The sequence below is a fragment of the Papio anubis genome, chromosome 16, assembly GCF_008728515.1.
Source record: "Papio anubis isolate 15944 chromosome 16, Panubis1.0, whole genome shotgun sequence".
Classification (NCBI taxonomy): Eukaryota; Metazoa; Chordata; class Mammalia; order Primates; family Cercopithecidae; genus Papio; species Papio anubis.
The window spans coordinates 34,855,520-34,882,069 of record NC_044991.1 but is presented as its reverse complement, the minus strand read 5'-3'; the positions used below and the strand labels follow the sequence as shown (position 1 = coordinate 34,882,069).

Below are 26,550 nucleotides of genomic sequence, written 5' to 3'. Positions count from 1 at the left end.
ATAGGATTTTCCCTTAAGTTTTTCAACTTTGAGGCCGGGCGCGGTGGCTCAAGCCTGTAATCCCAGCACTTTGGGAGGCCGAGACGGGCGGATCACGAGGTCAGGAGATCGAGACCATCCTGGCTAACACGGTGAAACCCCGTCTCTACTAAAAAATACAAAAAACTAGCCGGGCGAGGTTGCGGACGCCTGTAGTCCCAGCTACTTGGGAGGCTGAGGCAGGAGAATGGCGTAAACGCGGGAGGCGGAGCTTGCAGTGAGCTGAGATTGGGCCACTGCACTCCAGCCTGGGCGACAGAGCGAGACTCCGTCTCAAAAAAAAAGTTTTTCAACTTTGAATCTCTTTTCTCTATCTCTCTCTCTGTTTTGTTTTGTTTTGTTTTGTTTGAGATGGAGCTTTGCTCTTATTGCCCAGGCTAGAGTGCAATGCCACCATCTCAGCTCACTGCAACCTCCTTCTCCTGGGTTCAAGCGATTCTCCTGCCTCAGCCTCCTGAGTAGCTGGGATTACAGGCACCTGCCACCACATCTGGCTAATTTTTGTATTTTTAGTAGAGATGGGGTTTCACCATGTTGGCCAGGCTGGTCTCAAACTCCTGACTTCAGGTGATCCACCCGCTCGACCTCCCGAAGTGCTGGGATTACAAGTGTGAGCTGCTGTGCCCAGCCCCTTTTCTCTTATTCTGAAAACTGTTGGTAATGTCAATTACCCTTTTGCTCTATTCTTCAATATGAAAACTATTTCAAAATAACAGTAACAAAATTATTACTAATAATATGATTAGTAAAAACAGGTTAAGAACTCTTTGCAATTCTTTTGTCCTCAGAACATATGTACCAGGAAAATACAATTTATGTGTTTTAAAGTAATGTAAATAACTCCTGGATTCAGGTAAAATGGTACAGTAGGAAGCATCAGAAATCTGTCTCCCTACCTCCATAACAACTGCACGGGCAGACTCTGTCTGACGTCAGTATTTTGGAACTTTGGAGTCTACTGAAGGCTTGAGGTTGGAGCTTTGACAAGCATTCACTGCAATTTACTGTCCATTTTGCCTCTTAGCATAGCAACAGCTAACCATCCCCTGTTTCTAGCTTTGTGGCAGGCCACAGTGCATGTTCTTGGAGTAGCTTGTACACGGGTTGCTGGAGCAGAGTGTGCAAAAAGCACCCTGCTCCTCACTGCTGATTGCTGTTTCTGATCACAGAGGCGCAAATGATGAGGCTGCCAGACCTTCTCAAAGGCTGCAAGACCCTCCCACATTCCACTGAAGTGAATTCCAGGGGATTTAAAGAGCTAGCACCGGCCCTGCGCAGTGGCTCACGCCTGTAATCCCAGCACTTTGGGAGGCCGAGACGGGCAGATCATGAGGTCAGGAGACTGAGACCATCCTGGCTAATATGATGAAACTCCGTCTCTACTAAAAAAAAAAATACAAAAAATTAGCCGGGCATGGTGGCAGGCGCCTGTAGTCCCAGCTACTCGGGAGGCTGAGGCAGGAGAATGGTGTGAACCCGGGAAGTGGAGCTTGCAGTGAGCGGAGATCGGGCCGCTGCACTCCAGCCTAGGCGACAGACAGAGCGAGACTCCGCCTCAAAAAAAAAAGAAAAAACAGTAAATAAATAAATAAATAAAAATAAAGAGCTAGCACCGTTTTCCCACCCCCATTCATTTTTCTTTTTTCCCCCTTTCAGGAGCCAGACATTAAAGACTAGGACAGTGAAAAGCAACTGTGTATACAGTAAAAATTAGAAAGTGACCATGCACGTCCAAGGAAAGGCATGGGTTTCAATAAAGATTTGAGGCCGGGCATGGTGGCTCACGCCTGTAATCCCAGCACTTTGGGAGGCTGAGGCAGGTGGATCACGAGGTCAGGAGATCGAGACCATCCTGGCTAACACGGTGAAACCCCGTCTGTACTAAAAATACAAAAAAATTAGCCAGGCGTAGTGGCGGGTGCCTGTAGTCCCAGCTATTCGGGAGGCTGAGGCAGGAGAATGGCGTGAACCCGGGAGGCGGAGGTTGCAGTGAGTCGAAATGGCACCACTGCACTCCAGCCTGGGCAACAGAGTGGAACTCCATCTAAAAAAAAAAAAAAAAAGATTTGAGAAAAGTTATACCTCAGGTTGATTCTAAGCACAGCGACAGCTTACAACAATCAAAAAAACAAAAACAGTAACAAAAGCAGCAAACCCTGGGGGAAAGGGGAGAATCTGATTTACAGAGTTATAACATTATTAGATTCAAATGCCTGGTTTTCAACAAAAACAATCAAATCACAAGGCATACAAAGAAACATAAAAGTATGGTCCATTCAAAGGAAAAAGAAAAATAAGAAACGGTCCCTGAAAAAGACTTGATGGAAGATCTACTACACAAAGACTTTACAACAGGAGTTTTAAAGATGCTCTAAGAACTACAGGAAGATGGGGAGAAGATTAAGGAAACAATGTATGAACAAAATTGAAGTAATAGAGAAATAGAAAACCTAAAAAGACCAAAAAGATACTCTGGAGCTGAGAACTGTAAAAACCAAAATGAAAAATTCACTTGAGAGATTCAAAGACAGATTGGAGCAGGCAGAAGAAGAAGCAAACGTGAAGACAGGACAAAAGAAATGACTAAATCTGAAGAACAAAAAGAAAAAAACACTGAAGAAAAGGACGAAGCCTGAGAGACCTAACGGGCACCATCAAGCAAAACAAGAAAAGAAAGACAAAGGGGCAGAGAGACTCTTTGAAGAAATAATAACTGAAAACTCCTTAAATTTGATAAAATACACAAATATAAACATCAAAGAAACTCAACAAACTACAAGATGAACTCAAAGAGACTCGCAATGAGACACATTATAATCAAACTTTCAAAAGACAAAGAATCTTGAAAGCAGCAAGAGAGGGCTGGGCAGGGTGGCTCACACCTGTAATCTCAGCATTTTGGGAGGCCAAGTTGGGACGATCACTTGAGGCCAAGAGGTTGAGACCAGCCTAGGCAACATAGGGAGACCCCACCTCTACAAGAAGTTTAATTCGGCCTGGCGCGGTGGCTCACGCCTGTAATCCCAGCACTTTGGGAGGCCGAGGTGAGCAGATCACGAGGTCAGGAGATCGAGACCATCCTGGCTAACAGGGTGAAACCCCGTCTCTGCTAAAAATACCAAAAAAAAAAAAAATTAGCCGGGCATGGTGGCGGGTGCCTGTAATCCCAGCTACTTGGGAGGCTGAGGCAGGAGAATGATGTGAACCCTGGAGGTGGAGGTTGCAATGAGCTGAGATCGCGCCACTGCACTCCAGCCTGGGTGACAGAGCGAGACTTAACTCTACAAAAAGCTTTTTCTGTTTTTTTGGTTTTTTTTTTTTTTGAGATGCAATCTCGCTCTGTCATCCACGCTGGAGTGCAGTGGAGCGATCTTGGCTCACTGCAACATCTGCCTCCTGGGTTCAAGCAATTCTCCTTCAGCCTTCTGAGTAGCTAGGATTACAGGCGTGTACCACCACACCCGGCTAATTTTTGTATTTTTTAGTAGAGATAGGGTTTCATCATGTTGGTCAGGCTGGTCTCGAACTCCTGACCTCATGAACTGCCTGCCTCGGCCTCCAAAAGTGCTGGGATTACAGGCGTGAGCCACCACACATGGCCCCAAAAAGTTTAAAAATTAGCCAGGCTTGGAAGTATGCGCCTCTAGTCCTAGCCACTTGGGAGGCTGGGGTGGATTGCTTCAGCCCAGGAGTTTGAGATTACAGTGAGCTATGATTGTGCCACTGCGGATCATCCTGCTTGACACAGTGAGACCCTGTCTCTAAAAAATTCAAAGAGAAAGCAGCAAAAGATAAGTAAGTCATCACATACCTGGGATCCTCAATAAGATTTTCACCAGATTTCTTATTACAAACTTTGGAGGCCAGAAGGTAGTGGACCAATATATTCAAAGTACTAAAAGAACAACATCGCCAACCAAGAATCCTATATATGGTAACTATCACAAGACAGTAACTTGAACCCATGTTAAGAAACAAAGATCTCAATATAGGTAAATGCTGTGTCTCAATGTGTCCCCAAAAATCAATGTGGTAGAAACTTAATCCCCAATTCAACAGTGTTGGGAGGTGGGGACTTTGGTGAGGTGGTTAGGGCATAAGGGCTCTGCCTTCATAAATGGATTTATGCCATTATAAAATGACTTGATGGAAGGAGTTTGGTCCTTTTTGTCCTTCCAGCTTCTGCCACGCAAGGACACTGAATTTCAGTCCTCCAGAGGATGCAGCATTCAAGGCACCACATTGGAAGCAGAGTGTAGCCCACAGAAGACAAATGAATCTGCTGGCACTTTGATCTTGGACCTCCAGCCTTCCAGAATTAACTGAGACAGGCTGGCTGGGCACAGTGGCTCAAGCCTATAATCCCAACACTGAGAGGCTGAGGCAGGAGGACTGCTTGAGGCTAGGAGTTCAAGACTACCCTTGGCAATATAGCAAGGTCGCGTCTCTACAAAAAATTTAAACATTAGCCAGGCATGGTAGTGCATGCCTGTAGTCATAGCTACTCGGGAGGCTGAGGCAGGAGGATTGATTGAGCCCAGGAGTTCAAGGCTGTAGTGAACTATGATTGTACCACCACCCCCGAGCATGGGTGACAAACGGAGCAAGACCTTGTCTCTTTAAAAAAAAAAATAAAAGAAAAGAAAAAAATTACTGTTCATTAGAAATTACCTACTCTCAGGTATTTTGTTTTAGCTGCTCAAATGGACTAAGACAGTGAATACATGGAAAATTCTAAAATCTAGCAATATTGTAACATTTTATAACTCTATTTTTTGTTGGTTTTCTTTTTCTGGGAGGGAGAGCGGGGAGACACATTCTGTCGCCCAGGCTGGAGGGCAATTGTGCGATCCCAGTTCACTGTAATCTCTGCCTCCTAGTTCAAGTGATTCTCCTGCCTCAGCCTCCTGAACAGCAGAAACTACAAGCTCATGCCACCACACCCGGCTAATGTTTTGTAATTTTAGTAGAGATGGAGTTTTGCCATGTTGCCCAGGCTGGTCTCAAATTTCTGAGCCACCCACCTCGGACTCCCAAAGTGCTAGGATTACAGGCATAAGAGCCACCACCCCCGGCCCCTATTTTTTGTTTTTAACATGATTTCAGTGACTAACACATTTTTAAAAAAACACTGATTAGTCTAAAAGCTGGTTATTACTGTAACTTCGCAAACCTACATTTTGTTTTCTACACAATTTAAGAAACTAATGCATTTAAAAGATTTATCAGTTTACGTTTTGGGGCTCACAACATATAAAGATGTAGTTTTGTGACATCAACAATAGAAAGAAATAAGGATGAAGCTTGGAAGGATCAGAATTTTGGTATGTTACTGAAGTCAAGCTGCTGTAAGTTGAAATTAAAGTGTTATAATTTTAAGATATTCAATGTACTAGCTATCACTAACCACAAAGAAAACAGCTATAGAATATAGTTGGTCCTCTGTGTCAGTGGGTTCCGGATCAAAACATTTTTTAAACAAATGGATGGTTGTGTCTGCACTGAACATGTACAGACTTTTTTTCCTTATTATTATTCCCTAAAAATGATATGGTATAACAACTATATCTATGGCATTTATATTGTATAAGGTATTGTAAGTAATCTAGAGATGATTTAAAGTATACAACAGCATGTACCTAGGTACTATTCAAATACCATACTACTTTATATAAGGGACTTGAGAACCATGGATCTTGGTATCTGTAGGGGGTAATGAGGAAATGAGAAAGAAATCTAAATGTTTCAAAAAATCAACTAAATACTTAAGAAGGCAATAATGCAGGAAATGAGACACAAAAAAGTTATAATTTCCTAGTCCATTGCAAGAAAAAAATTATAAGGCATATAGAAAAACAGCAAAATGACAGAAGTCCTTCCTTATCAGTATTTATGTTAAAGGGAATGGATTAAATTCTTTAAGCAAAAGACAGAGATTAGCAGAATGGATTAAACAAAAGGATCCAATCACATGTTGTCTACAAGACACTCACTATAGACCCAAAGACACAAACATTAATAGATTGAAAGTGAAAGAGTGGAAGAAGATATTCTATGCAAATAGCTGCCAAAAGAGAATCAGGGTGGCTATACTAATATTACCTATAATGTACTTTAAATTTAAAGTTTACCAGAGACAAAAAAGAATATTATATATTATAGAATATATAAAAATATAATATTATGTAATAAAATTAACATATAATAAACATAATATATAACATAATATGTAATAAATTGGCCGGGCGCGGTGGCTCAAGCCTGTAATCCCAGCACTTTGGGAGGCCGAGACAGGTGGATCACGAGGTCAGGAGATCGAGACCATCCTGGCTAACACGGTGAAACCCCGTCTCTACTAAAAAATACAAAAAAAAAAACTAGCCGGGCGCGGTGGTGGGCGCCTGTAGTCCCAGCTACTCGGGAGGCTGAGGCAGGAGAATGGCGTAAACCTGGGAGGCGGAGCTTGCAGTGAGCTGAGATCCGGCCACTGCACTCCAGCCTGGGCGGCAGAGTGAGACTCCGTCTCAAAAAAAAAAAAAAAAAAAAATATATATATATATATATATATATATAAAATATAAAGAAAAAGATGTAACAAGTATAGACACACCTAATAACAATTCATCTGCCAGGTGTTGTGGCTCACGCCTATAATCCCAGCACTTCGGGAGGCCGAGGTAGGCAGATCTCCTGAGGTCAGGAATTTGAGACCAGCCTGACCAACATGGCAAAACCCCATCTCTACTAAAAATACAAAAATTAGCCAGGCATGGTGGCACGTGCCTGTAATCCCAGCTACTCGGGAGGCTGAGGCAGGAGAATCGCTTGAACTCAGGAGGCGGAGGTTGTAGTGAGCCAAGATCACACCACTGCATTCCAGCCTGGACAACAGAGCGAGACTCTGTCTCAAAAAAAAATAATAATAATACAAAAATTAGCCGGGCGTGGTGGTGCAGTCCTGTAATCCCCATCACTTGGGAGGCTGAGGCAAGAGAATCACCTGAACTCGCAAGGCAGAGGTTGCAGTGAGCCGAGATCGTGCCACACTGCCTGGGCAACGGAGTGAGACTCCGTCACACAAAAAGAAAGAAAGAAAAGAAAGAAAAGAAAAGAAAAAAGAAAGGAGAGGAAATCACGAGGAAAAACTGAAAATACTTAGAAGTGAAAAAACAAAAACATAACACATCAAAATGTATGGAATGCAGCAAAAGCAGTACTAAGTGAAAAATTTATAATTACAAACATAAACACCTAAATTAAAAAATAGGACAGATTTCATGGCCAGGCGCGGTGGCTCACACCTGCAATTCCAGCACTTTGGGAGGTTGAGGCAGCAGATCATTTGAGGTCAGGAGTTCGAGACCAGCCTGGCCAACACGGCAAAACCCTGTCTCTACTAAAAATACAAAAATTAGCTGGGCATGGAGGCACATGCCTATAGTCCCGGGTACTCTACTCGGGAGGCTGCGGGAAGGATCGCTTGAACCCGGGAAACGGAGGTTGCAGTAAGCTGAGATGGCACCACCGCACTCCAGCCTGGAAAACACAGTGAGACTCTGTCTCAAAAACAAAAACAAGGCCAGGCATGGTGGCTCACACCTGTAATCCCAGTACTTTGTGAGGCCAAGGTGGGTGGATCACTTGAGGTAAGGAGTTTGAGACCAGACTGGACAATACAGTAAAATCCTCTCTCTACCAAAAAATACAAAAATTAGCCAGGCGTGGTGGTGCACCTTATAGTCCCAGCTACTCCGGAGGCTGAGGCATGGGAATTGCGTGAACCATGGAGGCAGAGGATGAAGTGAGCTGAGATTGTGCCACTGCACTACAGCCTGGGTAACAGAGTGAGATCCTGTCTCAAAAAAAAAAAAAAAGAAGAAAGAAATAAAAACAAAAGAAGACAAATTTCAAACCAACCACCTAACTTTACACTTTAAGGAACCAGAAAAAGAAAAGCAAGCTAAACCTAAAGCTAGAAGGAGGAAATAATGATTAGAGCAGACATTAATAAATAAAGAATAGAAACACAATAGAGAAAATCCATAAAACTAAAATTTGTTTATTTTAAAAGGTCAACAAAACTTACAAACCTTTAGCTAGACAGACTAAGAATAAAAGAAGGCTCAAATTACTAAAATCAGAAATGAAAGTGAGGACATTACTACCAATCTTATAGAAATAAAAAGGGTCTAAGAGTCCTATGAACAATTGTACACCAACAAATTGGAAAACCTAGATTAAATGGATAAATTCCCAGACACACAAACCTACAAAGACTGAATGATGAAGAACTAGTAAATTGGAATAGACCTACAGCTGGTAAGGAGACTAAATCACTAATCAAAAATCTCTCAATAAAGAAAACGCTGGACCTGATGGCTTCACTGGGTAATTCTTTTTTTTTTTGAGACAGAGTCTTGCTCTGTCGCCCAGGCTGGAGTGCAGTGGCCGGATCTCAGCTCACTGCAAGCTCTGCCTCCCGGGTTCACGCCATTCTCCTGCCTCAGTCTCCCAAGTAGCTAGGACTACAGACACCCGCCACCTCGCCCGGCTAGTTTTTTGTATTTTTTAGTAGAGACGGGGTTTCACCATGTTAGCCAGGATGGTCTCGATTTCCTGACCTCGTGATCCGCCCGTCTCGGCCTCCCAAAGTGCTGGGATTACAGGCTCGAGCCACCGCGCCCGGCTTCACTGGGTAATTCTATCAAACATTTCAAGAACACCAATCCTTCTCAAGCTTTTCTAAAAAATATAAAAGGAAGGAACACCTCCCTAACTCATTTTATGAGGCCAGCATTACCCTAATACCAAAGCCAGAAAAGATACTCCAAGAAAACTACAGACCAATGTCCCTTATGAACACTGATGCAAAAATTTTCAACACAGGCCGGGCATGGTGGCTCACGCCTGTAATCGCAGCACTTTGGGAGGCCGATGTGGGCAGATCACCTGAGGTCAGGAGTTCAAGACCAGCCTGACTAACATGGAGAAACCCCATCTCTACTAAAAATACAAAATTAGCCGGGCGTGGTGGCACATGCCTGTAATCCCAGCTACTTGGGAGGCTGAGGCAGGAGAATCGCTTGAACCCAGGAGGCAGAGGTTGTGTGGTGAGTCAAGATCATGCCATTGCACTCTAGCCTGGGCAACCAGACTAAAACTCCATCTCAAAAAATAAAAATAAAAAACATTCTCAACATAATAGTATCAAATCAAATGCAGCAGCATAGTAAAAGAGTTCATCATAAATCAATTGAGATTTATTCTTGGAATGCAAGGACAGTTCAAGATATGAAAATCAATCAATTTAATGTAAGTCATTAACAGAACAAAGGGAAAAAAACAACATGATCATTTCAACTGATACAGAAAAAGCATTTGACAAAATTCAACTTCCTTTCATAAAAATACTCAACAAACTAGGAACAGAAGATAACTATACATCAACATAATAAAAGACATATATGAAAACTCCACAGCATATTCAATGGTGAAAGACTGAAAGCTGGCCAGGTGTGGTGGCTCACTCCTGTAATCCCAGCACTTTGGGAGGCCAAGGCGGGTGGATGATGAGGCCAGGAGTTTGAGACGAGCCTGGCCTATATGGTGAAACCCTATCTCTTATAAAAATACAAAAATTAGCTGGGCGTGATGGCATGTGCCTATAGTCCCAGCTGCTCAGGAGGCTGTGGCAGGAAAATCGCTTGAACCTGGGAGGTGGATGTTGAAGTGAGCTGAGATCACACCACTGCACTCCAGCCTGGGCAACAGAGCAAGACTCTGTCTCAAAAAGAAAAAGAAAGACTGAAAGCTTTTCCTCTAAGTTCACTAACAAGGCAAAGATTTCTGCTTTTGCCACTTCTATTCAACATATAACTGGATGTTACAGTCAGAGTAATTAGACAAGACAAAGAAATAGGATTCTAAATTAAAAAGGAAGAACTAAAATTACCTGTTTGAAGATGATATGATCTTACATGTAGAAAATTCTAATGATTCCACAAAAAACTTTTAGAACTAATAAATGAATTCAGCACAGTAACAGGATGCAAAGTGAGTTGCATTTCTATATACTTACAACACACAAAAATCAGTTGCATTTCTATATACTTACAATGACTAATCTGAAAATAAAAATTATGAAAATAATTCAATTTATCAATGTGAAAAGAATAAAATATACAGAAATTAAATTAACGAAGGAGATGAAAGATTTGTACAATGAAAACTAAAAAACACTGTCGAAGAAAATTAAAGATGACATCAATAATTGGAAACACATCCAATATTCATGGATTAGAAGATTTAATATTAAAATTTGGGTACTGTCAACACTACCCAAAGTGATCTACACAATCCCTACTATAATCTCAAAGGTGTGTTTTGGAGAAAGACACCTTTCTCCATGAGAAGAACCCATCCTACAATCCATATAAAATCTCAAGGGACCTCAAATAGTGAAAACAACCTTAAAAAAGAGGAATGGGGCTGGATGTGGTGGCTCATGCCTGTAATCCAGCACTCTGGGAGGCCGAGGTGGGCGGATCACCTGAGGTCAGGAGTTCGAGACCAGCCTAGCTAACATGGTGAAACCCAGTCTCTACTAAAAATATAAAAAATTAGCCAGGCATGGTGGTAGGCGCCTTTAGTCTCAGCTACTTGGGAGGCTGAGAAAGGAGAATCACTTGAACCCAGGAGGTGGAGGTTGAAGTGAGCCAAGATCATGCCACTGTACTCCAGCCTGGGCAACAGACCAAGACTTCATCTCAAAACAAAACAAAAAAAAAGGAATGAAGGTGGAGGACCCAAAATCCCTAATTTAAACTTACTGCAAAGCTACGATAATCAAAATACTACAGTTCTGGCATAAAGACAGATGTGTATATAAAAAAAAGTTTTTTTACGACAGATGTATAGAACAATGGAATAGGATAAAGAGATAAAAACTAACCCTTGCCTACATAGTCAAATGATTTTTGACAAGGGTGTCAAAATCATTCACAATGGGGAAAGGGCAGTCTTATTAAGAAATTATGCTTGGAAAGCTAGATTTCCACATGCAAAAAAATAAAGTTGGACCATCACCTAACACCATACAAAAATTAACTCGAAATGGATCAAAGACTGAAATGTAAATGTAAAACAACATAACACTTAGAAGAAAATACAGGTCAAAAGTTTTATGACAATATATTTAGCAATGATTTCTGGGCTATGACTCCAAAGGCACAGCCAACAAAACAAAAAAGTTGGCTGGGTGCGGTGGCTCACGCCTATAATCCCTGCACTTTGGGAGCCTCAGGTGGGTGGATCACCTGAGGTCAGGATTTCAAGACTAGCCTGGCCAACATGATAAAACCCCATCTCTACTAAAAATACAAAAATTAGCTGGGTGTGGTGGCACATGCCTGTAATCCCAGCTACTCAAGAGGCTGAGGCAGAAGAATTGCTTGAACCCAGGAAGCGGAGGTTGCAGTGAGCCAAGATCACGCCACTGCACTCCAGTCTGGGCAACAAGAGCAAAATTCCATCTCAAAAAAAAAAAACTGACAAACTGGGCGGCATGAAAATTTTAAAATATTAACATGACACTGAAGGAAGAAAATAGAAAAAGAAAAAAAAAGATACTATCAACAGCATAAAAAGGCAACCCAGAGAATGGGAGAAAATATTTGCAAATAATATATCTGATAACAAATTAATATATTGAATACATAAAGGATTTCTAAATCTCCACAACAACAACATCCTATGTGAAAATGGGCCCCTTAAGCCGGGCGTGGTGGCTCAAGCCTGTAATCCCAGCACTTTTGGGAGGCCGAAAGGCGGTGGATCACGAGGTCAGGGAGATCGAGACCATCCTGGCTAACATGGTGAAACCCCCGCCTCTATTAAAATACAAAAACTAGCCGGGTGGCGGGAGCCAGTCCCAGCTACTCGGAGGCTGAGGCAGGAGAATGGCGCAAACCCGAGGCGTGGAGTTGCAGTGAGCCGAGATCACGCCACTGCACTCCAGCCTGGGTGACACAGCCAGACTCCTGTCTCAAAAAAAAGTGAGCCGGGCCCCATAAAGGGGGCCAATTACTTAAACAAACATTTCTCCAAAGAAGACTCAGGAATAGCTAATAAGCATAAGAAAAGAAGCGCTACATCACTAATCCTTAGGGAAATAAAAGTCAAAACCACATTTTTACATCCTTTAGGATGGCTATGATTAAAAAAACAGAACAAGGCCGGGCGCAGTGGCTCAAGCCTGTAATCCCAGCACTTTGGGAGGCCGAGGCGGGTGGATCATGAGGTCAGGAGATCGAGACCATCCTGGCTAACATGGTGAAACCCCGTCTCTACTAAAAATACAAAAAACTAGCCGGGCGTGGTGGCGGGCGCCTGTAGTCCCAGCTACTCAGAGGCTGAGGCAGGAGAATGGCAGAAAAGCGTAAACCCGGGAGGCGGAGCTTGCAGTGAGCTGAGATCGCGCCACTGCACTCCAGCCTGGGTGACACAGCGAGACTCCGTCTCAAAAAAAAAAAAAAAACAAACTAAGGCCAGGCATGGTGACTCATGCCTCTGGGAGGCTGAGGCAGGAGGATCACCTGAGGTAAGGAGTTCAAGACCAGCCTGGCCAAAATGGTGAAACACTGTCTCTACTAAAAATACAAAAATTAGCCAAGTGTGGTGCACCTGTAATCCCAGCTACTCGGGAGGCTGAGGCGGGAGAATCACTTGAACCCAGGAGGTGGAGGTTGCAGTGAGCTGAGATCACGCCACTGCACTCTAGCCTGGGTGATAAGAGCGAAACTCTGTCTCAAAAACAAAACGAAACAACCCAAAATATTTAGTGTTGATGAGGATGTGGAGAAATTGGAACCCTTGTGTAATGTTGGAAAGTAAAATGGTATGGCTGCTGCAGACAGCAGTATGACAATTCCTCAAACATAGTATTACCATATGATCTAGTAATTCCACTCTGGATATATGCCCCCCAAAATTAAAAGCAGAGTCTCAAAGAGATTTATATATCCACGTTCATAGCAGCATTAATCATAAAATGATAGCTAAAATAAAGAAGAAACCCAGTGTCCATTGATGGATAAATGGATTAGCAAAATGTGGTATAGCCAGTCATTCTTAAAAAGGAAGGAAATTCTGGGCCAGGCGCAGTGGCTCATGCCTGTAATCCCAGCACTTTGGGAGGTCAAGGAGGGAGAATCACCTGAGGTCGGAAGTTCAAGACCAGCCTGACCAACAAGGAGAAACCCCATCTCTACTAAAGATATAAAATTAGCCGGGTGTGGTGGCACATGCCAGCTACTTGGGAGGCTGAGGCGGGAGAATTGCTTGAACCCGGGAGGTGGAGGTTGCAGTGAGCCAAGATAACACCATTGTACTCCAGCCTGGGCAACAAGAGCAAACCTCTGTCTCAAAAAAAAAAAAAAAAAATTGTGCAATGGCACGATCTCGGCTCACTGCAACCTCTGCCTCCCGAGTTTAAGCGATTCTTCTGCTTCAGCCTCCCCAGTAGCTGGGATTACAGGCATGCGCCACCACGCCCGGCTAATTTTGTATCTTTAGTAGAGACGGGGTTTCTACATGTTGGTCAGGCTAGTCTCGAACTCCTGACCTCAGGTGATTCTCCCTCCTCGGCCTCCCAAAGAGCTGGGATTACAGGCATGAGCCACCGGGCCTGCCTGGAAATTCTGACACAAATTCTACCACAGATACCACAGAAATAAACCCTGAAGATATTATGCTAAGTGAAATAAGCCAGTCACAAAAAGACAAATACTTGTCATTTGTAGCTTCTCAGAAATTATTTTCTAATGAGAACAAAAGAAAACAAAAAGACAAATCATGCATGATTCCACTCACATGAACTAGTTATAGTAGTCAAAATCATAGAGACAGATGGTAGAATGGTGGTTGCTGGGGATGGGAGGTGGGGGTATTGAGAAGTTATTGTTTAATGAGTATAGAGTTTCAATCTTAAAAGATGAAAAAAATCTGGATATGGATGGTGGTGACGGTTGCAAAACAATATAGAAAATTAAACAATATTTAATACCACTTAAATGTACATTTAAAAATAGCTAAGGCCAGGCGCGGTGGCTCACGCCTGTAATTCCAGCACTTTGGGAGGCCGAGGCGGGAGGATCATGAGGTCAGGAGATCGAGACCATTCTGACTAACACAGTGAAACCCCGCCTCTACTAAAAAGACAAAAAATACAAAAAATTAGCCGGGCGTAGTGGCCTGTAGTCCCAGCTACTGGGGAGGCTGAGGCAAGAGAATGGCGTGAACCCAGGAGGTGGAGCTTGCAGTGAGCCCAGATCGCGCCCCTGCACTCCAGCCTGGGCGACAGGGCGAGACTCCATCTCAAAAAAAAAAAAAAAAAAAAAAAAGGCTAAAATGGCAGATTTTACATGTATTTTACAATTTAAAAAACAGAAAAAAATGGCTGGGCGCGGTGGCTCAAGCCTGTAATCCCAGAACTTTGGGAGGCTGAGATGGGCGGATCACGAGGTCAGGAGATGGAGACGATCCTGGCTAACACAGTGAAACCCCGTCTCTACTAAAAACTACAAAAAACCAGCCGGGCGAGGTGGCAGGCGCCTGTAGTCCGAAAGCCACTCGGGAGGCTGGAGGCAGGAGAATGGCGAAAACCCGGGAGGCAGAGCTTGCAGGGAGCTGATCCGCCACTGCATTCCAGCTCATGACAGAGCCAGACTCCATCTCAAAAAAAAAAAAAAAAAACACAAAACAAAACAAAACTAGAAAAAATTAAACAAAATGAAACAAAAATACTTCCTGTTTTGACTAATCCACCAACTTGAAAGACATTTGTTTCATTTTACTTTCAAAATTTAGGGATTGATTTTCCATTTTGATTTAACTTTGTTTTAGTAATAGATAAAACATTTATAGGGTTCCATAGTCAAAACTATTAAAACAGGTATATTCAGAAAATTATAGCTCTTCCATCGTATTCTGTCATCCCCCTATAGGTAGCTTGATTTGGTCTATGCTTCTTTTCTATTTTAATAGAAGCTAACACATATTCATATACTCCCCTCTTCTTAAAAGGTAGCACAATCTACACGTTAAAGAAAAATGCATTTTAAAAAGATATACATACTTCAATATATAGGCTTTTTGGTGGTTTCACATCCTGTGTAATGTCCAAACCTTCGTCTCCTCCCAGTGACCTCATATAAGTAGCAAGAGATCTTTTATAATTATTAAACCACTCCATCTGCAAACATAGAGATGATCATTTGACAAAATTCTAAGAAAACTTACACACATTGCATACTCATCCATTCGAAAACAGTACACATCCCAACACAAATCACTATTGTAACCATTCATTCATTTATGCTAAAATATTATTAATTGCCTCCTATGATATAGGCATTGGTTTGGGTACTTAGGATGAATCATTCAATAAAGTGAACAAAATTCTCTGTTCTCAGAGAGATTACATTTCAGCATACTTAATAATAAGCCTTAGGAATCTTTGACCAGAAACAGAACCAAGAAAAAGATGCCATTTCAGAATTATATCTTCAATCTCTGCATTGATGCTATTTCTGAAAACTATAAAACATTGTTAAGAACACCCAAATGTCCACCAACTGATGAATGGATATGTGCCTATATGATGGAACATTATTCAACCATAAGTAGCAATGAAGTTCTGAAACATATTGCCATTACCACATGAAAGACAAAAGGCCACATATTGCATGATTATACTCATATGAAAAACCTGTAATAGGTAAATCTACAGAGACAGAAAGTAGATTCGGGATTTCCAGGAGCTGGGAGGAGGGAAGAAAATATAGAGTAACTATAAAGGGGACAGGGCTTCTTTGTAGGGTGATGAAAATATTCTCAAATAAGATGGTGGTACTGGATACACAACAACTCTGAATATACTAAAAACCACTGCATTGTACAATTTAAGATGGTAAACTTCACAGTGTATGAATCATATATCAGTAAATCTATTTTTAGAAATGTTGAAAAAAAAAGAAAGACCTAAATATATACCACATTCACAGACTGGATGATTCAATATTGTAATAATGTCAACAATCTATAGATTCAATTCAATCTCAATCAAAATCTTAACCTTCTTTAAAATGGGACCTGACAAATTGAGTCTAAATTTTACATGGAAGTGCAAAGGGCTAAAGATAGTTGAAATGCTCTCAAAAAAGAACAAGATGGGAACTTGCTCCAACTATACTATATAGTTACGGTAATTACAACAGTGGAATTGGTATAAGAACAGATAGACTAGCATTAACAGAAGAAAAAGTCCTCCCATTCAAAATCCACAGGAATACTGACACTCAGGGTATGACGGTGATACCACGCACACAGTGATGGGAGAGGCACATCTATTCAATACATGGTGGTGGGTCATCTCAGTATCTATATTCAAAATGAAGCATACTTCCTATAGTATACACAAAACTTCATCCCAGTACTGTAGATCTCTTTGTAAAAGGTAAAATATAGCTCCTAAAAGATTACACAGAAAAATATCTTGGGGGGCTGAGGCAGGAGAATGGCGTGAACCTGGGAGGCGGAGCTTGCAGTGAGCTGAGATTGTGGCCACTGCACTCCAGCCTGGGCGACAGAGCGAGACTCCGTCTCAAAAAAAAAAAAATCTTAATATCCTCTGGGTAGGCCGGGCACGGTGGCTCACGCTTGTAATCCCAGCACTTTGGGAGGCCAAGGCAGGCATATTGCTTGAGGCCAGGAGTTCAAGACCAGCCTGGCAAACATGGTGAAACCCTGCCTCCACTAATAATACAAAAATTAGCCAGGCATGGTGGCACACACCTGTAGTCCCAGCTACTCCGGAGGCTGAAGCAGGAGGATCACTTGAACTGGGGAGGCAGAGGTTGCAGTGAGCCAAGATTGTGCCACTGCACTCCAGCCTGGGTGACAGAGTCAAACTGTGTCCAAAAAAAAAAAGGAAATACTATTCAGCAATAAAAAGGAATGAGCTCGGCCAGGCACAGTGGCTCACACCTGCAATCCCAGCATTTTGGGAGGCCTGAGCGGGTGGACCACCTAAGGTCGGGAGTTCAAGACCAGCCTGACCAACAACGGAGAAACCCCATCTCTGCTAAAAATACAAAAAATTTAGCTGGGCGTGGTGGTGCATGCCTGTAATCCCAGCTACTTGGGAGGCTGAGGCAGAATTGCTTGAACCCAGGAGGCGGGGGTTGCGATAAGCCAAATCACGCCATTGCACTCCAGCCTGGGCAACAACAGCAAAATACTCCATCAAAAAATAAAAGTAAAAAACAAGGAATGGGCTGGGCACGGTGGCTCACATCTGTAATTCCAGTACTTTGGGAGGCCAAGGAAGGCGGATCATGAGGTCAGGAGATTGAGACCATCCTGGTTAACACGGTGAAACCCCATCTCTACTTAAAAAAAAAAATACAAAAAAAAATTAGTCGGGCGCGGTGGTGGGCACCTGGAGTCCCAGCTACTCAGGAGGCTGAGGCAGGAGAATGGCGCAAACCTGGGAGGCGGAGCTTGCAGTGAGCCGAGATCGCGCCACTGTGCTCCAGCCTGGGTGACAGAGTGAGACTCCATCTCAAAAAAAAAAAAAAAAAAAAAAGGAATGAGCTCTTGCTAATATATCAAAAACAAGGAATGAGCTCTTGCTAATATATCAACAGGTTAGAATCTCAAAAATATTACATTTAGTGAAAGTCATCAATCATTAAAGGATACTGCATGAATCTATATGAAGTTCAAAAAATGGGCAACACTAAATTACAGTGTTTAGAAATGCAGGCTTAGGTGGTAAATAGCAAGTTTTTTTGGTTGCTGTTTTGTTTAAGACAGGGTCTCACTCTGTCACCCAGGTTGGAGTGCAGTGGCGCAATCTCGGCTTAGTACAACCTCTGCCTCCCAAGCTCAAGCGATCCTCCCACCTCAGTCTTCTGAGTAGCTGGGACCACAGGCACACACCACCACACTTGGCTAAGTTTTTGTTTTTGTTTTTGCTTTTTTTCTTTTTTTGGTAGAGATGGGGTTTCACCCTGTTGTTCAAACTAGTCTCAAACTCGTGAGCTCAGGCAATCCATCCACCTTGGCCTCTCAAAGTGCTGGGATTCCAGGTGTGAGCCACTGCACCCAGAGCAATAAGATTTTTAAAAACAAGGAAGTGATCAGTCTACACAAAAGCCAGGAGGGTAGTGATCACTGGCAGGAGGGACACAAAGGTTCTGGAGCAATGTTCTTTCTTGAACAGGGTGATGGATACATAGGAATTCCTCAGTGTTACATCGTTGGGCTGTACATGTTCGTTTTCTGCACCTTTCCAGATGTGTTTGCATGTGTCTGTTTTTATGTTAGATTTCACAATGCAAATGGTTAAACCAAGTGATTTTAAAAGATGTAAAAGGTATGTAGGCCAAGGTGGTAAAAACTGCATTGTCTTTTATAATACAAAGGATAAAAAAATGACATTTTGCATTGGTAAGTATGAAGAAAAGTTCTCTGAGAGAGATCTTGCCAAATGAGTCAAACATGGGTGTCTCCACTGAGAACAGTAGAGTGTAACAGACCCCAAAGAGAAGATGAAGTGGAAGAAAAATCAGAAGCTGTTTTGACAATGAGGGTGTTACCCTCATTTAGTCTCTTTCACGGATAAAAGGGCAATGTAGAATCAGCACATTACTTCCACAAAAGAACATACTGATATAGTCACAAATTTTTATTTTATTTTTCCTTATGGAAAAATATTAATAGGAAAGAAAAAATCCCTATTTTCACTATCTCTCATATGTTAATGTCTTCAAGATTCTAAACAGCAACTTAGGAAATCAAAAAACAAAAGATGTTACTATTTTAAAAACATAAAAGATGTTACTATTTTGAAAACAAAAGATGTTACTATTTTGAAATCAGTAAGTTTTTTTTACTTATAATCCGTGTACTTTCATATTCTTTCAATGGTGTTTTCTCTAAACATTATTAACACATGATCATCTGTTTCATGTCAGTAACCTTATTTTAGCTCTGCTTTTACTTTTATTGTTACCCTAAGTCAACAATATTAAGATCATCATTCCCTATAATAAAGTGCTTACTATATACCAGGAATTTGCTAAAATTTTAATATGCTTATTTTATTTACTCTTTGTCATTGCCCCATGATGTAACTAGTATTATTATCTTCTTTTTATTCATGAAGGACTGAAGCTTTGAGAGATTAGATAATTCGGCAAAGGGCTCAGAGTTAACAAGGCAAGGATCTGAATTCAGGTGGCAGACTCAAGTCCATGTGCTTCAGTCACCCACTGAAGCACTATCCTTGGGTAACACAGACACCTATGATGACATTCAGACCTAATAGGCTCCTGTAAGTTGTCAGGGATACCTGGAAATATTCCTTGTTACTGGTCCAAAATGGTTGATGAAGTTGCCACCATGCAATTGCTCAAGCAGGGATGTCTGCGGTCTACTAGAGTATATCTGTATTAATCTGTTCTCATTTTTAAGTTTTTCCAAAACACCACTAAGAGAATGAGACCATGTATATTCCTTTTATTCTTTTTCTTTTTGTTTTTTGAGACAGGGTCTCACTCTCTCCCCCAGACTGGAGTGCAGGGGTGGGATCTCGGCTCATCGCCCCAGGCTCAAGCGATTGTTCTGCCTCAGCCTCCCTGAGTAGCTGGGATTACAGGTGCACGCCACCACACCCAGCTAATTTTTTTATTTTTAGTAGAAACGGGGTTTCACCATGTTGGCCAGGCTGGCATATTCCTTTTTATAGATGAGGTCACTGGGGTAGAAGGAAGTCATCTGCCAGTTTTGCAGTAATTCACAAACTCTTCCAAGAAACTATCTCAGGTTTCACTATTCTCAAACAACTTAATCTCTAGACTCATTAATATTATTTTATATAAGGCCAGGCGCTGTGGCTCATGCTTGTAATCCCAGCACTTTGGGAGGCTGAGGCGGGTGGATCACGAGGTCAGGAGTTCAAGACCCGCCTGGCCAATACAGTGAAACCCTGTCTCTACTAAAAATACAAAAAAATTAGCGGGGTGTAGTGGCAGGCACCTGTAATCCCAGCTACTTGGGAGGCTGAGGCAGGAGAATCGCTTGAACCCGGGAGGCAGAGGTTTCAGTGAGCTGAGATCACGCCACTGCACTCCAGCCGGGGCAACAGAGCAAGACTCCATCTCAAAAAAAAAAATTATTTTATTTGCTGTTAACATTGTTTTATTTCATTAAAATAGAAACTGACTTTGGGAACTCAGTCATCACAGAAAAGTGCCACCCTTACAGAAACAATGCCCAATATGAAATCTAATTGATGTGCTTGAATAAACGTAGCTTGTAATCATTTACAAAACTATAAAAAACATATTAATCAGGCCGGACGCGGTGGCTCAAGCCTGTAATCCCAGCACTTTGGGAGGCCGAGATGGGTGGATCACAAGGTCAGGAGATCGAGACCATCCTGGCTAACCCGGTGAAACCCCGTCTCTACTAAAAAATACAAAAAACCAGCCGGGCGAGGTGGCGGGCGCCTGTAATCCCAGCTACTCGGAGGCTGAGGCAGGAGAATGGCGTAAACCCGGGAGGCGGAGCTTGCAGTGAGCTGAGATCCGGCCACAGCACTCCAGCCTGGGCGACAGAGCGAGACTCCGTAAAAAAAAAAAAAAAAAAACATATTAATCGCCAGGCGCTGTGGCTCACACCTGTAATCTCAGCACTTTGTGAGGCCGAAGGGGGCAGATAATGAGGTCAGGAGTTCGAGACCAGCCTGGCCAACATAGTGAAACCCCATCTCTACTAAAATACAAAAATTAGCCAGGCATGGTGGCACGTACCTGTAATCACTGCTGCTTGGCAGGCTGAGGCAGGAGAACTGCTTGAAGCCAGGAGGCAGAAGTTGCAGGGAGCAGAGGTCACACCACTGCACTTTAGCCTGGGCAACAGAGCGCGACTCCATCTCAAAAAAATACATTAAAAAATTAATCTAAAATATTGTATGAGAAAAATCATTAAAGCTACTGTTGTTAGAGAAACAACATAGTGTTCTGTTCATCTCACCATAATACACAGGAAGTACCCCAAAGTTCAATTAATATAAGTAGATTTGAACACAAACAGCATAAAGTGAGGTACTAACATGTTACCAATTTCGTAGTTACTGGTAAATCTGAGGTAGAGATTACTCATTTATTTATGCAGAAAATGAACAGAATGAAAACAAAGTTATGACAACAAATAGATCACTCAAAAATGTGCAGAATCTAATGACAAACACATTGAATATTTGCTTTTTTTTTTACTTTAAGTTCTGGGATACATGTGCTGAACATGCAGGTTTGTTACATAGGTATACATGTGCCATGGTGGTTTGCTACACTGAATATTTGCTTTCTTAAGCTCTGTGCTATGCAACTGTAATGTAATAACTGTTAACATTTATTGGCCGGGCGCGGTGGCTCAAGCCTGTAATCCCAGCACTTTGGGAGGCTGAGACGCCTGTAGTCCCAGCTACTCGGGAGGCTGAGGCAGGAGAATGGCGTAAACCCGGGAGGCGGAGCTTGCAGTGAGCTGAGATCCGGCCACTGCACTCCAGCCTGGGTGACAGAGCGAGACTCCGTCTCAAAAAAAAAAAAAAAAAAAAAAAAAATTTATTGAGTGCCATGCTATGCTGTGCTTCACATGGATCACCTGAAGTAACCCTCTGATAGGCTTTGTAATAACACTGTTGTAGAATAAAGAATTTGGTGGGCCTCTCTCCCTCATTCCTGGGAAGTAGCTTCTAAATTATTGGACTTCCTCAACTAGTAGGAGCGTCTTGTTATTCATGATGTGCCCTGAGAGTATGTGCTACTCAGGTGACTTGGGGTGAACCCCTAGATAGTCTGTGCTAACAAGATGACTCAGAGTTGGGACTGGCCACCCCAGAAAGACCAACCATGTGATTAAAGTATTGGGCCTTTGGGCCTCCTGATGTCAGTCTGACCTCCAGGAAGGGGAAGAGGAATGAAGATTGAGCTCAATCACAGGGCCAGTGATTTAATCAATCATGTCTACGTAATGAAGCCCCAATACACACTCTGAACATCAAAGCTTGTGTGAGCTTCCTTAGTTGACAATAACTGCAGGTAGTTTAGTGTCAGAAGTCATTGCAACCTGTAATAGATAGGTAATATGATCTTCATTCTGTAACGAGGAAATTTAGGCACAGAAACAGGTCAAGTGACTTGCTCAAGATTAGACAGAAGAGAGCCAGGATTTGAACCTAAGCCCACTTGACTCCAATCCTATGTCCTTTTTTTTTTTTTTTTGAGACGGAGTCTCGCTCTGTCGCCCAGGCTAGAGTGCAGTGGCCGGATCTCGGCTCACTGCAAGCTCCACCTCCCGGGTTTACGCCATTCTCCTGCCTCAGCCTCCCAAGTAGCTGGGACTACAGGCGCCCGCCACCTCGCCCGGCTAGTTTTTTGTATTTTTTAGTAGAGACGGGGTTTCACCGTGTTAGCCAGGATGGTCTTGATCTCCTGACCTCGTGATCCGCCCGTCTTGGCCTCCCAAAGTGCTGGGATTACAGGCTTGAGCCACCGCGCCTGGCCCAATCCTATGTCCTTAAATAATGGGCTAGCTCCTCTTTGCCTCAGTAACTAGGCAAATATGAATTTTCATTAGGAAAGTATATATACACATAAACATTTTATGGAATATCCCCAAATAATAATGCCAGTTTTTTAATCCCACTGATTGGATCACTAATAAGTAACATCATGGGACTCCATTTTGTTAAGTAATAATAGAATTTTCCACATATCATTTAGAATTACTCTACACCACATAGGTCCCCTCACATTGTATACTAAACACCAGACAAAAATTGGGGGAAAACAGACATTAAAAACAGAAAGAGGAATACCAATAAACACTATTATAGAACAATGCCAGAACTTCAGCATTTTCAAAATTTATAAACTTGAACAATGCTAACTCACTTCTTCAGCAGACATGTGAAATCGTAATGCATTTGGCAAGATGCTACCATATTCCCATCTGAGTGCTCTGATCCGAAGCAAGCGATCATACCTAGGATATCAAGAAGGTATTGGGTGGCGTAAGAATAAAAGAGGGATCATGTGTGGACTTCATTTGGCCCCTGATGCAAACACACCAGCTCTAAAAAGACATCTTAGGGACAACAAGAGGAACATGAGCACAGTCTGAGAATCGGCCTGAAAGCACTGTCCACTCCTCCACGTGTGACAGTAGCACAATAGTCCTGGGAAAAAGGTCCCTGAGGTCCTTATTTCTTTCTTCCCCACCTCCCTCTCTTTTTTTTTTTTTTTTTTGAGATAAGTTTTGCTCTTGTCACCCAGGCTGGAGTGCAATGGCACGATCTCCTCTCACTAAAACCTCTGGTTCCCGGATTCAAGCGATTCTCCTGCCTCAGCCTCCCAAGTAGCTAGGATGAGGCACCTGCTACCATGCCCGGCTAATTTTTGTACTTTCAGTAGAGACGGGGTTTCACCATGTTGGCCAGGCTGGTCTCGAACTCCTGACCCCAGGTGATCCACCTGCTTCGGCCTCCCAAAGTGCTGGGATTACAGGCATGAGCCACTGTGCCTGGCCAAAGGTCCTTATTTCTAAGACAAAGAAGAAAAATAGTAAGATCACTACCATATTCAGTAGTGAAAGACCATGATGCTCTTAAATAGTGTGGCACCAACAAGCCAAACACGATGAAGAAAATATGACAAAACAATAAAAATTGTTACAACCCTATGATAGCTCCACTGGGGTTCATAATAGTATTATTCTCCCTACTTTTAAAAGTGTTTTCTCATAATAAAAAATTTAAAAAATGAAAAAACAGAGGAAAAATTTAGAATGCTTATAAAGAGAGAGAAATCTAAGATTTCATGTTACCCATTTGAGATGGTCAACTGAAAATCCTGCCACCCAAGCAAAAACTGAGAAGCTTACAGGTATGCTACAGTGCAGCGTCGATTTCTTAACAGAGAACAGTGTCGAAATTTGATAGTTGGTATCAAATCACTTCGTCCACCTGACTTCGCTTCATTCCTGATAGGAGCATTTAAAAAGAAAAAAAAATATGTACTTTTCAGGCTAAGTAAAATTTTCAAAGCTAACAACTGAGTCACATGCTTGTTTTTAATCCATTTGTGATTAGCAGTTAACCTAAGCAAATAATAACTATTTGTACACCAGAGCTTTTACTAATATGTTAAAAAGCCAAAACCTAAACAACTTGCCTAAGATCATGCTATCAGATACATTTTGTTTAGGCATTTGGTACTTTGCATTTTTGCACACTGATTAATCTCTATTCTTTCTAAAAGACACTGTGTTTGTTCACTTTTCGAGATTCCATTATCATGCTGAAATAAGAGACAAACCTAACACGATGGACATGAGGTTATGGACTTACATCATGTTGTTATTCTACACAGTACCTCCCTTCCAGTGGAGCTTCCAAATCCTCATTATAATAAAGTGAGCTAAAATGGAGTCAAAATGGTCTTTCACTCATCTAACAAATATCTGTTGATCTCCAAATACGTGTACGTACTATACTTCAGTATTTTTCACACTGAAAATTTTGGTTTTACCCTATAAAAAGTACATATAACCTTTGAATGAATAAGAATTTACGTTGGAGTTTTTAAACAACCAGATGAATATAAAAAGAATTCATTCATGTAGTACCTGCCTCTATGCCAGGCACTGTGCTAGGCCTTGATAATACAGGCAAAATACATGTCCCATCTTGTCATGTCTTCTAGGGCTGTTCTATATACTTCTGCCACCCTATAAAAGTCTGATGAAACTAGGAAGGTGGAAGACAGTATTTTGGATCATGAATTTGCAAATGGCATAAACACAGAGAATACAAGAAAATCATTCCCTTACGGAACCAAGGCCTATAGGGTCTCCTCCAAAACATCTACAACCTTCTCACTTTCTACCAAGTCCGAGTTAAATCTCTAGTAACCTGGTGACCAGCTTCCCCCTCCTCTCAGCCCCTCCACACAGCAACCAGGATGATCTTTTAAGACACAAACACGCCACCACCTGTCCACACTTACACCTCATCTGGTGTCACCCTTTGCCACTTGCCAAACTCCAGCCACATAGGTCTTCTTTAAGTGTCAGTTTCTAGAGTGCTCCATTCTCTTCCATGATTCAGGGGCTTTTGCATATGCTGTTCTCTCCACCTAGAATGTTCTATGCCCACTGTTACTGCCTCCCTAAGGCCTGCCTCTCCCGCAAGCCTCAGCTGAAATGTCTCCTCCTTGGAGAGAAGTTCCCTGATCCCTCAATTTAAGCTAGACCTTCTATTCGTTTTTCTCTCCTTGTACTCTTCTGATTTCCTTCATTGCATGAATCCCAATTTGGCATATCTATATTTCATATCTATCTGTATTCTGCACTAGACAGTGAGGGCCAGGGACAGGAATCTTTTTTTTTTTTTTTTTTTGAGATGGAGTTTCGCTACTGTTGCCCAAGCTGGAGTGCAATGGCACGATCTCAGCTCACCACAACCTCTGCCTCCCGGATTCAGCGATTCTCCTGCCTCAGCCTCCCGAGTAGCTGGGATTACAGGCATGCACTACCATGCACAGCTAATTTTGCATTTTTCGTAGAGACAGAGTTTCACCATGTTGGTCAGGCTGGTCTCAAGCTCCTGACCTCAGGTGATCCACCTGCCCCGGGACAGCCATCTTGACTGCTGTTTACCACTGAAATAGTAGAGCCACTTATTGATATATATTTGTTTAGTACATATTCATGAGTAAATCAATGAATGGCTTAGGGACTTGAGTTCAGGACTTTACATTTGCCTTATATTTACTGCAGATCTGTTGAGGTTCACTTCCTAAGTCCACCTGTAAAGATTTTTCTGTATCTCTCCTTAAACACAGGAGTTGGAAACGCTCCTATCATTTTATGTGCCCTACAAATCTTACTAGCCATAACACTGATTTCTATATTCAAGTAACAGATAAAAACACTGTAGCGAACAAGTCCAAAGAGGAAACCTCATGTCACAGACAGACTTCTAAGTTGAGACCTTGAAAACTTCAACTTTGATCCAGTACTTGACTCCCTTTGGTGTCACACAGGAACATATGAAGTTTGTCATACAGCCCAAATTCTCCACTGTGCCAGCTACCATGCTCAGTTCTAAAGAGTCAATAAATCTAGTCACCTCTCTGGACCTACTACACTGAAGACTTTTATAGCTAGTTCTCAGAGAACTCCACTCAAACTATCAGAAATCATTGCTGCTCCTATTTATATCCATTCATAAACTGCCTATTCTTCCTTTAACAAACTCACTAAGGCATCTGTTGATAAAAATAAAAACAGTGGGAACCATGTATTTCACTTTGTTAGGTTTTAATTTTTATTTATTATTTTTAAAGATGGATATCTCATTCTGTTACCCAGGCTAGGGTGCCA

The 26,550-nt window shown here is 42.2% G+C and overlaps 1 protein-coding gene across 1 annotated transcript in view; it reads right to left on the bottom strand.

The window, feature by feature from the left end:
- The window catches only part of GINS1 (GINS complex subunit 1), a 43,819-nt gene that overhangs the window by 8,903 nt on the left and 8,366 nt on the right, over nt 1-26,550 (bottom strand). Inside the window, exons 3-5 of the mRNA XM_003905182.5 lie at nt 24,049-24,147; nt 23,061-23,151; nt 15,173-15,289 (exon numbers count right to left, since the gene is read on the bottom strand). Coding sequence (XP_003905231.4) covers nt 15,173-15,289; nt 23,061-23,151; nt 24,049-24,147 — 307 coding nt within the window. The remainder of the gene's footprint in view (nt 1-15,172; nt 15,290-23,060; nt 23,152-24,048; nt 24,148-26,550) is intronic.